Genomic DNA, 11,918 nt, shown 5'->3' on the forward strand with positions numbered 1-11,918 from the left:
ATTCATATAAAAGCTGTTATAAACATTTTTCCCTCTACCCACAAGAAAGGGTCATTTTTTCCATGAAAATTTATGCTTTTATTTTTAATATGCAAAGTTTTTTCTTTGATCCATGCTCTTACAATTGAAAAAAGTGAGTGTTGCTATTAGCTAAATGATAACAAATGGGCACCATAAGGTTATTATTTTGTTTGTTTGCTTAGGAATATTTCTTTTAGCTGCAAAAAGCACAATGCAAATATGCAACCACAAACGTCCAACCCGTAGTTATCCAATTTACTGAAATTAGTGGTTTTGCCAAAAAAATAGTGAATGATTCAAAGTAAATCAATTAATTTGATATTTTGATGACAATTTTACAAATACCATCAATAGTCGAGATTGTTGACGAAAATACTGAACATTATGTGTTGCTAGCATTGCTCTTTTTTGCAATTGATAAAAATAATCAATAGTGTATTAATGTTTGCCAAAATATTGTTTTCTTATTTTGTTGCCTTTCCTTTGGTAGGAAATGGAAGAAAGCCATAGAAAATGTTTTAGAGTATGTTTGGGATTTGGAATGGAATGAAGAGAAGTAGGAGATCTTAAAGTCAGTTCACAAATATATTTCATTTATCTTAAATTTTTTATTTATTCCTCTCCAAAATCTAATTCGCAAAAATGGAGAGAGATTGTCAGCTGCTTTGGTCTCGGTCTTTTGCAACCAAACAAACAATTAAACTCTTATGCACTCTTTATCCTAGAAACCTAGTGGAGCTAAAGAAAGAGTCTCAAAGGGCATGTTCTCTTGATTGTCTTTGAATATTTTTTCGACTTGCTTCTTGAAATAAGTACAAAGTTTTTTTCTTTCCAAGTATCCATGAATGTTATTGATGTTATTTTATTGTTTTTAATCTGCTGAGTGGTAAAGAACTCACATTGATTTTGTTTTGCAATATGGAATTGGTTAGCCAAGGGGCATGATCGAGATTTTATTTTCTCAAATAGTTTGCATGCTTTCTACCATAAAAATCATTTTCGGGCTAAATTAAATGGAGAGTATATTTATTGTCTCATAAAGTGTGTTATTATTTGTGATTGGTTGAAAAATTATATTTAAGTTAAAAATTTAATAATTAAGTATTTTTTTATCAATTATAAGCAGTGATACACGTTTGTAAGACAGAAAATGTTCATTCAATGAAATGGGACCCATTTTATGAGAAAAATATGTGAGAGTTTCTTACATTGTCATTTATATCATTTAACATTTATATTTAATTATCATTAACTTTTAAATATAAAAAAATTGTATATAAATATTTACTTATACTGATAGATAATAGATAAAGGGAAAGTATAAAATAACTTTCATGCAATAATTTATGTTTTATATTTTACCCTTTATAATTCTAATTTCATGTTTCTAAATATTATATATCTCTTAATGTAAATTAATGATTCCATTTTAACTGTCCCATCAATTCTTAAATCTCTCATTTCCAAACTAATATAATTTTTTTAATGGATAAATGAATTATATTGGTTATGACATAAAATATGAAACAAATATAAATTATTTAGCCATGACAAATTACTTTCATTTTTTAATTATGATAGTTTTCTTAAATTTTATGCCAATCAACATGCTTGTACTAATAATGGATAAATATATACCGGTCAAAGTTCGGGATTGGAAATATCTAACTGACCATGATAAATTAATTAAAAATAATAACTTGTTATTAAAAACATGCTGAAAGAGTAAAAGGTTGAGGACTAAATATGGAATTTGGTAACACAAGTCAACCCATCACGCGACTGACGAACGAGAATGCGTCACGCGTGAACGTGGACAAAGCGAAGGGCGTTACACCAAAGTTTCCAATTTTATTTTTTACATATTTAAAAGAGTAAATTACACTGACACCCCCTGAGTTTTAGTGAAATTATACAAACTCCCCTTCACTTTTCTAAACTTACACAAACCTCCCCTAGTTTTATACTTTCATTATACTGATTACCCATTTATAATAAATAAGTGTAATCTTTTAAACAAAAAATATGATAAATGCAATTAAGTTAAATAAAACATCATATATTGTGTAGACAAGTCTAAATAATATACAATCAATGTATCTTTATTATTTTTTGTTACAAAATGCATCAACAATTATAAAGAAATATTGTTTAAATCACTCTTATAATGTAGTGTAACGAACCAAAAATAATAAAGATACATTGATTGTATATTATTTAGACTTGTCTACACAATATATGATGTTTTATTTAACTTAATTGCATTTATCATATTTTTTGTTTAAAAGATTACACTTATTTATTATAAATGGGTAATCAGTATAATGAAAGTATAAAACTAGGGGAGGTTTGTGTAAGTTTAGAAAAGTGAGGGGTGGTTTGTGTAATTTCACTAAAACTTAGGGGGTGTCCGTGTAATTTACTCTATTTAAAAATAGGGGTGTTCGCAGTCCATTTGGATCAGTTTTTAGGCAAAAAATGATATGATCCAAACACATAATTAACATGCGGTCTGGACCGGTTTGGTCTATTTATATTAAGATGTCCGATTCAATCCGATCCAAATATAATATGCGGGTTCGGTTCGGTTTGGATCAGTTTTTTTTATAAAATATTAAAATTGCACTTATATTCAAAACTCATAAAAATGATTAATTATTAATAAAACAACAATAAAAATAGTGTTCAACAACATTAAAATGTGTACAACAATAGTATAAGTAAACAACATCATAAAGTAGTAATAAAGAATAAGACAATAATAACAAAAGTATAAAATAGTAACAACAACAACAAGATATCAATAATAACAAAACAACAATATATCAATAATAAAAATATGAGCATCGGTAACGTAATTTTAACAGTTATAATATTCCACCGATGATTAATGACAATAATACTTTCACAACAATAATAATTGAATCCTCTTTATTTGGTTATGGTATTGGTTTTAAGTTCTAAAAAAGTGTATCAAATATAATCAATATGATTTAAAACATAGCAACATATATATAAGTGTGTTATAGAAAATAACAAATAAAATATAGGTACAATTTTGAGTTGGGACTTAAGATTAAGTTTGGAAGACACTTAAAAGTATCACACACTTAAACTTTACATACAATTTCAGTCCGGTCTGGATCAGTCTGGATCCAAGAGGTGAAACCAAAATCCGGACCGGACCAATCGGTCTTTAAAAAATAAGTACAACACGGTCCAAATGCATTAGGTTTTTGCGGTTTCGATTTATTTTGAATCGGTTTTCGATTTTATTGTTGGACTCGTCTAGATTTGAACACCCCTATTTAAAAGTGTATGATGCCATATACTTGGTTTGAATGCATAGCAAGTTAGGAATTCCAAACGGGATTATTTTTTTAAGTTGAAAAGGGAGGTTATTCCATATTTTTACACTATAATTAGACATTTCTAATAAAACTTGCATAATATTAGGTCTAACTTGTTGTGTAATCAAACAAAATTAGAATAAAAAATAACAAAAAATAATTGTTATCAAAATGTAAAAGTTTTATATATAGTCAGACTATTATTCATTATTCATTTTTAATTATCAATCATTTTTCAAGAAAATTAATACAAATGAAAAGCGTATGATGTACCGTTTGTTTATAATTTTTTGTAGAGTCAATATTTCTATGATTAATGTATATTTAGGTGTTAAAGAAATAAAAGTATGTATTATAATATATGAGTTATATACATTATTATTACTATTGTATCATTTATCATTCATATTTAATAATTATCAAACAAAATAATATAAATAATTATTAAATAGAGTAATGGCCGTACAAATCCTCTGACAGATGTTATAGATTTTTTAGACAAATACGGTATTTTGGTCGGGGCTAGGGCCTATATATAAAGAGGCAAGACCTTCTCCCTTGTTACCGTGTTAGATATAATAACTAAACAAAGAAGATTCGAATCGAAAGATTTCATTCTGAATTTGAATATTTGATATGGCTGCTGAAGAGGGACAAGTGATCGGTGTTCACAGTGTTGAGGCATGGAAGGAGCATATCGAGAAGGGAAAGCAGAGTCAGAAATTGGTATTTACCTTAATAATCACTTTTTTCTCTTTCATTTGTTTCAAACCTTTAATTTTTACATGCATTTTTTAGAGCTATAGTTGTATTAGATTAGTGTAGTTAGCGATAAATCAAACAGAAATTTGATTAGTTACTAGTGATTAGTGAATTTACTCTTGCAACTTTTATGAAAGACAAGTGATATATCTATGCAGATTTGTTAAGGAAGTGTTATCAATTCATGTACTTAACATTAATCATATAAAGCAGAGGCAGAAAGAGCATAAGACTGCTATTTAGATATGGTTGAAAATCAAAATTGGGGGAAGTGGTAATTATTGTTGTTATCCAGATTTTTCTCGCGTGACAAATGGAATAGTTCAAAAAAAATTCTTTGCAGATGGGATAATTCATAGAGTGTGTGTAGCTTTTGCCATGTTTCCTCCTGTTTTATGCATATCTTTCTTGTAAGTTTCATGGCCAAACATGTTGATGATAATGAAATAGAACAATTTCATGGCCTGTCACACTTCGCTTGAGACCTATAATATTTGGAGAGTGTAATGTTTCTTAAGTTTTAGTATAAGTCAATTTTGAGTTTCATGTTTCTACAAGTATGTGATACCTGCGAAGATTGTTGCTAACTTCATGTTTAATAGATTGTGGTGGATTTTACCGCTTCTTGGTGTGGTCCTTGTCGCTTCATTGCCCCAATTCTAGCAGAGATTGCTAAAAACACGCCTGCAGTCACCTTCCTTAAGGTTGATGTGGATGAATTAAAGGTAAGCATATCTAAATATCTGATATCACCATATTTTATATTTAATCGTTTGCCACACGATCAATTACTAATAATTCTACACCATTGTATTGTTATCTTCAGACTGTTGCTGAGGAATGGGGTATTCAGGCTATGCCAACCTTCCTGTTCTTGAAAGAAGGCAAAATTGTGGACACAGTGGTGGGTGCTAAGAAGGAAGAACTGCAACTGACAATAGTGAAGCATTCAACTGTTGCTTCTTCTTCTTCAAGTATCTTATGAAGATCAAGAATAATAAATTATCATTTTCTTTTCAGTTTGTATGTTTTAAACTTATTAGATAATAATATATTTGTATGATTGAATGAAGATTAGCAACTAGTAAGTATTTTCAAATTGATAGCATTTATTAAACATTTTTTCATATTTTTATCATTTTCGTAGCTCAATAATATTGTGATTTTATCACTCTTAAACAGAACCTTTAGGTAAACATAGCAATGGTATGACATCTTGGTAAATATTTATATACAGTAAATATATCATTCATCATTTATTTATATTATATTTAAAAGTTAATTATGATTAAATGTAAATGGTGGATGATAAATCTTTCTCTTTTTATTATCTTGTAAATGAATAATGGGAAGTTAGTAGTGAACTTTTTCCCAAATGAAACCTAGGTAATTAATCCATATTTTCTATGGCTAGAATGACCTCCAGTGATGTGAGACTAAAATATGAAATATGATTTTCGAGACTAAAATCACATGGTCGCTTTGGTTGATGTTAGACAATTAAAATATTTTGATGATTACAAATGCCACAGACACTCTACTTTGCATGTGTAGACAAATTACAAATGCATAAATAAAAACACTTGTAATTTTCTCTCTTTCGAGTTATATATTGGCACTAAAGTCCAGTGAATAAGTTAAAAGTCACTTACCCACCAGACCTTATGTAATGATCACATCAAAGCTTGAACCAAACCACATACCATGTGAAGCACATTTATCATAAACTATAATATAATAACTTTATTCTTTCAAGCCTTTCTACCAATGTTAATAGAATCTAGACAACTTCACATGTGGACATAAAATTATTTATTCTTCAAACCATGTCCTTTGTTGCTTCCATGTCCATCAACATTTGGCTACTTATAGTAATGTCTTTTCAGTTCTTTGAATTGGGTTCACTAGTAGCTTCAGTATGTACTGTTCTCTTTACAAGAGATATTTTCGAAGGATCCCCTCCCAGTTCCTCAAAAACTACTATCAAGTTCTTTGTTGGCTTTAACCAGGACCTTGGAACATGATACCTACAAAATTCCAAAATAAAAATTGGGTGAATAAGCCTAATCTTTCATGGTCCAGTATTCCTGATAAGGGTCATGCAAATAGTGACATATCACCATCATTTGTAATTGGTTGTCTCATTATCATTGCTCTTATGTACTATGATATAATTTGTTGTTCTATAAAGTGTGTCATAATTTTGTGTAATGGATTCTGATTAAACAAGAAACATCCTTTCTCATTATTTATTACTAGATATTTATATCAAATGACTAATTATAATCCATGACATGAGAAAAATGTGCTGTCCCTCAAAGTGTGCAAGTGCATGTCATATATTTGGATTGATCAGTTGATTAAACCATCCAAATGATGTTTCTTGACCAATCAAGATACATGGCATATGGTTGTTATCATGCTTTGTACGAAACTAGATAAGTGTGTTGTGCAGCATGGTTCTATCAAATATACAAGATAGCACAACCTATAATGTTATTGTCTAACACATTGCACAAATTCAATGGCTCTAGCATAGAGGGGTGTGTGATTTTGTAACAGTTAAGTGAGTGGTATTTTTCCTAAATAATATGAGGTAATATTGAAGTTAAATCTTATTAATAAAAAAGTAGTACCATTGTTGAGAGGGTTTTCCACAACCAAGTTGGCACTTTGTAGATCTATATGTCCCAGCATAGTTGCAAGAATTACAAGCACCCTTAGCATAAACCATCCAATATCTTCCTATGTTTTGCCCATTGATCCATACTTGTCCCTTTCCCATACTTGTCAAGTCCAATGCCAATGGCTCAACTCCATCAGGTGCATTGAAATAAGCCTGAAAGTTCCAACTTGGTGGTTAAAGTTGTCAACTTTGTTATAAGTTACAAAGTAAATACCCATTTCAATCCCTCATGTTTTTTGATTTATCAGTTTGGTTCCTCAAAAATTTGAAAAACCCAAAATGGTCTAAGAAATATCAAATGTAGGTCACATTAGTCATTTTATGGTCAAATTAGTTTATATCAAGTGATGTAAAATATGCTAAAAAAGACTAATTTGACTCACATTTGATATTTTTGAAGACTATTTTGGGTTTGTCAATTTTCGAGGGACTAAATTGGTATGGTCGAAAAACACGAGGACTGAAATGGGTATTTACTCTTAAGTTATATTATCAACCACTAACTTTTCTTACCTTGTGCCATTTCAATTGTTGCTGGCTTTGTATAGCTAGTGTCTCTATGGTCCAATCAACAGATGAAACTCCATTTGGAGACACCAAATTCATAGTTTCTCCTTTTAGGCCAACCTTTCATGAAGATACCATAATTAGAAAATATTTTCTCCTTAACACATCTATTGAAGCCTATGTATATAGAGACAATTATATTTGTGTGCAACAAACCTGGTATGACCATTTCTGCCCTGTCAAATCTTTCTGTCCATGGTCAAGACCATTGATCAAAATTGGACCAGTGATCCCTGTCTTCCATGTTTCAAAATGGAACCCAACATTCTAGGGGAAAAAAAAGAACAAAACCAATCAATGGCTAGCAAAGTATTATTCAAGCAAGTTGAACCACTCCATTATCACATGACCTATCATAATCAGTTAAATCATTATGTCATATGTGTAAGGTTGTTCCTACCTAAGAAATAATAAAGAATACCTCCAGATTTTTACTAGCATGGTACTAACAAGAAATACTTATATAAGTACACTTTAGCATGAACACTCAAATTATTAGTTTTGCACATGTAAGTGATGTAACATTGTAAGGGGCATGTTAGAAATCCATCTATTTTTAAGATTAGTTTTACACAAGGCAAATAATGATTTCAGTGACTGAAAGATGATGTAGTAGACCATGCTATATGAAGAATTTCTCAGGAACTAACTGGTAATCCAACAGCTACGCTGAGAAGTGCTATTTTATTTGTTCCAGCACGTAAGTTTGCAGGGGCATTAAATGTGAAGCTTTTCTGTTTACTTGTCCTAAAAGCTGAGCCTGTAAAAAGAATCATCTGGTCTTGGTTGAACTGAACTTTCTTCAACTCAATCGATGTGCAAACACGAGAACAAGCAAGTTTAACTACATAGTACATACCTACAAATTGTCCATTAATAAACACATGGACGCCATCGCCTGCAGAATTCACACTAATGCCGGGCTTGTTGTGCCCTCCTCGAAGAAACGATTCAGATGAACTTATGTCAACACTGTGACATAAAAAACAATTAGATTTTAACTTCAAAGAACCGATAAGGAAAGTGAATAAAAGCTATATGACAAAGAATTCCATTAATTTGAGATGAACTCACTTATGAAAGAAAGGAAAAAGAAGGCCATATTTATTTGATTGCTTTTGAATATCAATAAGATTAAGTTTATATCAAGTAACCTACCTGGTTGTGTACCATAGATAGTCACTGGTGTCTCTAGTAGCATTTAACTGTTCTATTAGTCCAGAACCTGTTATCCTCGAATTTTCCTCGAGAGAAGATATATCTTCATTATAGGTCTCCCATGACAATATTTTCAAATTGCTAGGCACCATTTGTATTTGTGATGTTCCAACTCTCACCTTCGTTAAGGCATAACAATCCAATCAATAATTTGATGCAAATGGCAAGTTTGACAACAAATATTTTAAGAACAACAAGCGCTTCCATCACACTTTAATCAAGAAACCGAAATGGCATAAAAAGCGGTTTAAGTATTCTTACTCTTGCAGTGTTAAATACATCTGTTACGCAATCCGGGAGGATGCTTATGGACCAAGGAGGCAAGTCATAGTGCCTGTTATTGAAGGTCACTCTAGCAGAAGAATTTGAACCATAGTTTGCTAGAAAAGCTGCACATGTTCCATTTCCCGAAGAGAAAACATGAGCCTGAAAGATAACCAAGACATGGATCATTGTTATCATTTGTGAAGTTAGTTTATGTTAAAGAAGTATGCAACTAGAAAAGGGTAACTCTCTTTGTTAGAGTTAAAATACCTCCTTATAGGTTCCTAATGATGTAACAGTAGGGTCTGCAGAAATCAAAGCATTTTCACATTGTTTGATGGCTTTATGAAGGTCCTTCAAATGAGTATATTTAGGTTCTCTGGGCAAACCTGGACATATAATAAAGCACTCAATTACAACTTGCGTATGGAGCAAACAAAATAATGAAACATTGGAATCTTTTCATGATGTTTTGTAAGGATAATTATCTCACCATATTCATCAATTGGAGCATCATAGTCATAACTTGTAATAATAAATGGGCCTCCAGATGATCTTCCAAAATTAGTTCCTCCATGGTACTATAATTTGTCATTAAGCACATGAATAAGAGTCATAAGACTCATATTTTTTAAATTAATGCAATGTATATACTTTGCTAAATTGAGAAATAAATCAATAAAGGTGACCAACCATGTAATAATTGAAATATGAGCCACCCTTTTGTATGAAACGAGCAACTCCAAATGCTAGATCTTCAACTGGTCTCTGAACAATTGTGCCACCAAATTCTGTAAACCTAATGGTTAAAGGGAATAACAAAAAAAACAGAAGAACAAAAGGGTAAATAATTTAGAGTTAAGATGATAGTAAATTAAGTTAAACAACCAATTCCAAAAAGAAAAACTATACACATAGCTTACCAGCCAGTCCAAGCCTCAGTCCACAGTTTTGGCTTGTATGGTTTATTTGGAGTGAAATAATCACAGTAAAAACCATTACAAGTATTTATCTGTTGAAGAATTAGATGGATCATATTCAAACCTTAGTAAAAATCTAATGATAATGAACTTATAGAAAGAGCTAAAGGCTAAAGGAAATCTATAATTTAATGATTAGGAGAATGCTATCACACATGATTGTTAAGAATTCATGTAAGAATATACTAAATAGAGATTAGACTCATGCAATTTAGTGAGTCTCACAATCATTTCAACCAAATAAAGAGCATATTGAAACCGGTTTGTAAAAGAGTGTGTTGCTAGCATTTCTCGAGTCGATAAGAAGTTAATAGCAGTCGGTGAGCGAGGAACATGAGACGGCTCACCACCGGATCAGGGGCATCATCTTCCTTGCACATCACCCAGGGGACTCCTGTACCCAAACCAACAGCCATCTTTGCAGCCCAAGTCATGTATGAAGGAACAGCAGCGCCGCGAGCCTTGCTTTGTAACTCATTCTCAATCTAGAAATTACAACATGAAAGGACACAAATCTAAGATTTTATCTTCAAGTAATGATTTTTAATTGCTGAATCCAACTCAATTAGGAACTTGTTCCCATGCAACATACATGTTGGAGAAAATTTGGTTAAAAACTTGAGTTATGCCATAAAGTGAAAGGAGTTGCATACCTGAGATAGAATAATTGGACCACCCTGAGATTGAAATAGCTTTTCATTTTTCATCATGTTGACAATTTTCTGAGTGAAACCTTCCATTGCTTCCTAATAAAAAGGGAAGGTGAATTTCATTATTTCTATGGTCACACTATTGAAGATTTGAAGGCAAAAGAATATAAGTGAAATTAAAATTACAACTCAACCTTAAAAGGACCATTATCTGTTCTGAAGCTTATGTCAGGAACATACTTCAACCAAACAGGAAATCCTCTATATCAATAAAAGAATGTGATTGAGAATCATAATAACAATTCATACCAAGAAACCAAGCAATAAATGTGATGATTATAAACATTCAAAAATGAAGAAAAAAATCAACACATGAAAGTTGAAGTTGTATTTACCCAAAATTCCACTCAGCACAAACATAAGGTCCAATGCGAAGATGCACATAGAGCCCCACTTTCTGCACTGTTTTAATGAACCGTACCAAATCATATCTTCCTTCAAAATTGTACTGCAACAGTGCAACCCAATATCAGAAAATCAAAAATAAAAGTAGAAAAGAAGAAAAAAACAAATTTTGAGGTGGGGTTTGAGAATTTGAACTAAAAAAGTAGAAAACTGAATCAAACAAAGATCCATAATAATAGTACATTGCTAGGAGAAGGTTCATGAACATTCCAAAACACATAAGTATCAATAACATCAAGGCCTCCATCTTTGGCTTTCTGAATTAGATCCTCCCACATCTTCAAAAAACAAGTATTTCAATCAAACCACACATAAACACAATATAATGCAAGCTTTAACCACAAATGAAGCAAAAGTAACAAGCAAAAGTGAAAAACAAAAAGAAATATTATATATAGTGACATAAACATACTTCAGGGGTGCTTCTAGGATAGTGAATGGAACCAGATATGAGGATTCTCCTTTGGCCATTGATAACAATGGCTTTCTTATCATAGGTAACATTGCAATGGATGAACTTAGAATACAAAAAAAGGACAGTGAAGAAGTACAGTGTTAGAAGCTTGGAAACTGAGTTGTTTTCCATAGCTAAACTGAATGGAGGGAAAGTTGGAAACTTTTTTGGAAGAGATAAGAGAGTTCAGAAGAAGAAGAAAAAAGAGGTATTGGGTTGTCTTATATTTTCATTTGAAACTGATATAAAACTATGCAGCTACTAACTACTATTGTATATGTTTGTCTGTTATTCAACTAGAACCAACTAATGCAAGTTCCAAATATGTCAGGTAATGTCTGTGTTTATTTAAGTAGATTTTTGTTTTGCTTTGATATTTGGACTGTTTTTGTGTCAATAGGACTGAGAGATAGGGATGGAAAAAGAAGAAGAAAAAAGTATATATTTAGTAGAACATGAAAGAGAGGATCCATTATATTATTTCTTTGTGTCACTTCATGT

At 31.2% G+C, this 11,918-nt stretch overlaps 2 protein-coding genes across 3 annotated transcripts; one reads left to right on the top strand and one right to left on the bottom strand.

Moving 5' to 3' along the window:
- On the top strand, positions 3,916 to 5,250 carry LOC109343157 (thioredoxin H-type-like). Its single transcript, XM_019581327.1, has 3 exons — positions 3,916 to 4,097; positions 4,736 to 4,858; positions 4,960 to 5,250. Exons 1-3 carry the CDS (start codon positions 4,008 to 4,010, stop codon positions 5,116 to 5,118), a joined length of 372 nt encoding a protein of 123 aa, XP_019436872.1. The 5' UTR covers positions 3,916 to 4,007; the 3' UTR covers positions 5,119 to 5,250.
- LOC109343158 (beta-galactosidase 5-like) lies at positions 5,767 to 11,686 on the bottom strand. Of its 2 annotated transcripts, XM_019581329.1 has the most exons (19): positions 11,376 to 11,686; positions 11,146 to 11,241; positions 10,894 to 11,006; positions 10,693 to 10,759; positions 10,502 to 10,594; positions 10,196 to 10,333; positions 9,792 to 9,880; positions 9,562 to 9,667; positions 9,362 to 9,449; positions 9,139 to 9,257; positions 8,866 to 9,030; positions 8,545 to 8,723; positions 8,246 to 8,358; positions 8,037 to 8,146; positions 7,543 to 7,653; positions 7,333 to 7,446; positions 6,770 to 6,972; positions 6,006 to 6,160; positions 5,950 to 5,966 (listed from the first exon to the last, which is right to left on the bottom strand). In XM_019581329.1, the coding sequence occupies exons 1-18, from the start codon at positions 11,547 to 11,549 to the stop codon at positions 6,016 to 6,018; spliced, it is 2,223 nt and encodes a 740-aa protein (XP_019436874.1). In that variant the 5' UTR covers positions 11,550 to 11,686; the 3' UTR covers positions 5,950 to 5,966; positions 6,006 to 6,015. The 2 variants fall into 2 exon arrangements, with proteins under 2 accessions (XP_019436873.1, XP_019436874.1); XM_019581328.1 differs by having other exon boundaries at positions 5,767 to 6,160.

Source organism: Lupinus angustifolius, chromosome LG03 (assembly GCF_001865875.1).
Source record: "Lupinus angustifolius cultivar Tanjil chromosome LG03, LupAngTanjil_v1.0, whole genome shotgun sequence".
Lineage (NCBI taxonomy): Eukaryota > Viridiplantae > Streptophyta > Magnoliopsida > Fabales > Fabaceae > Lupinus > Lupinus angustifolius.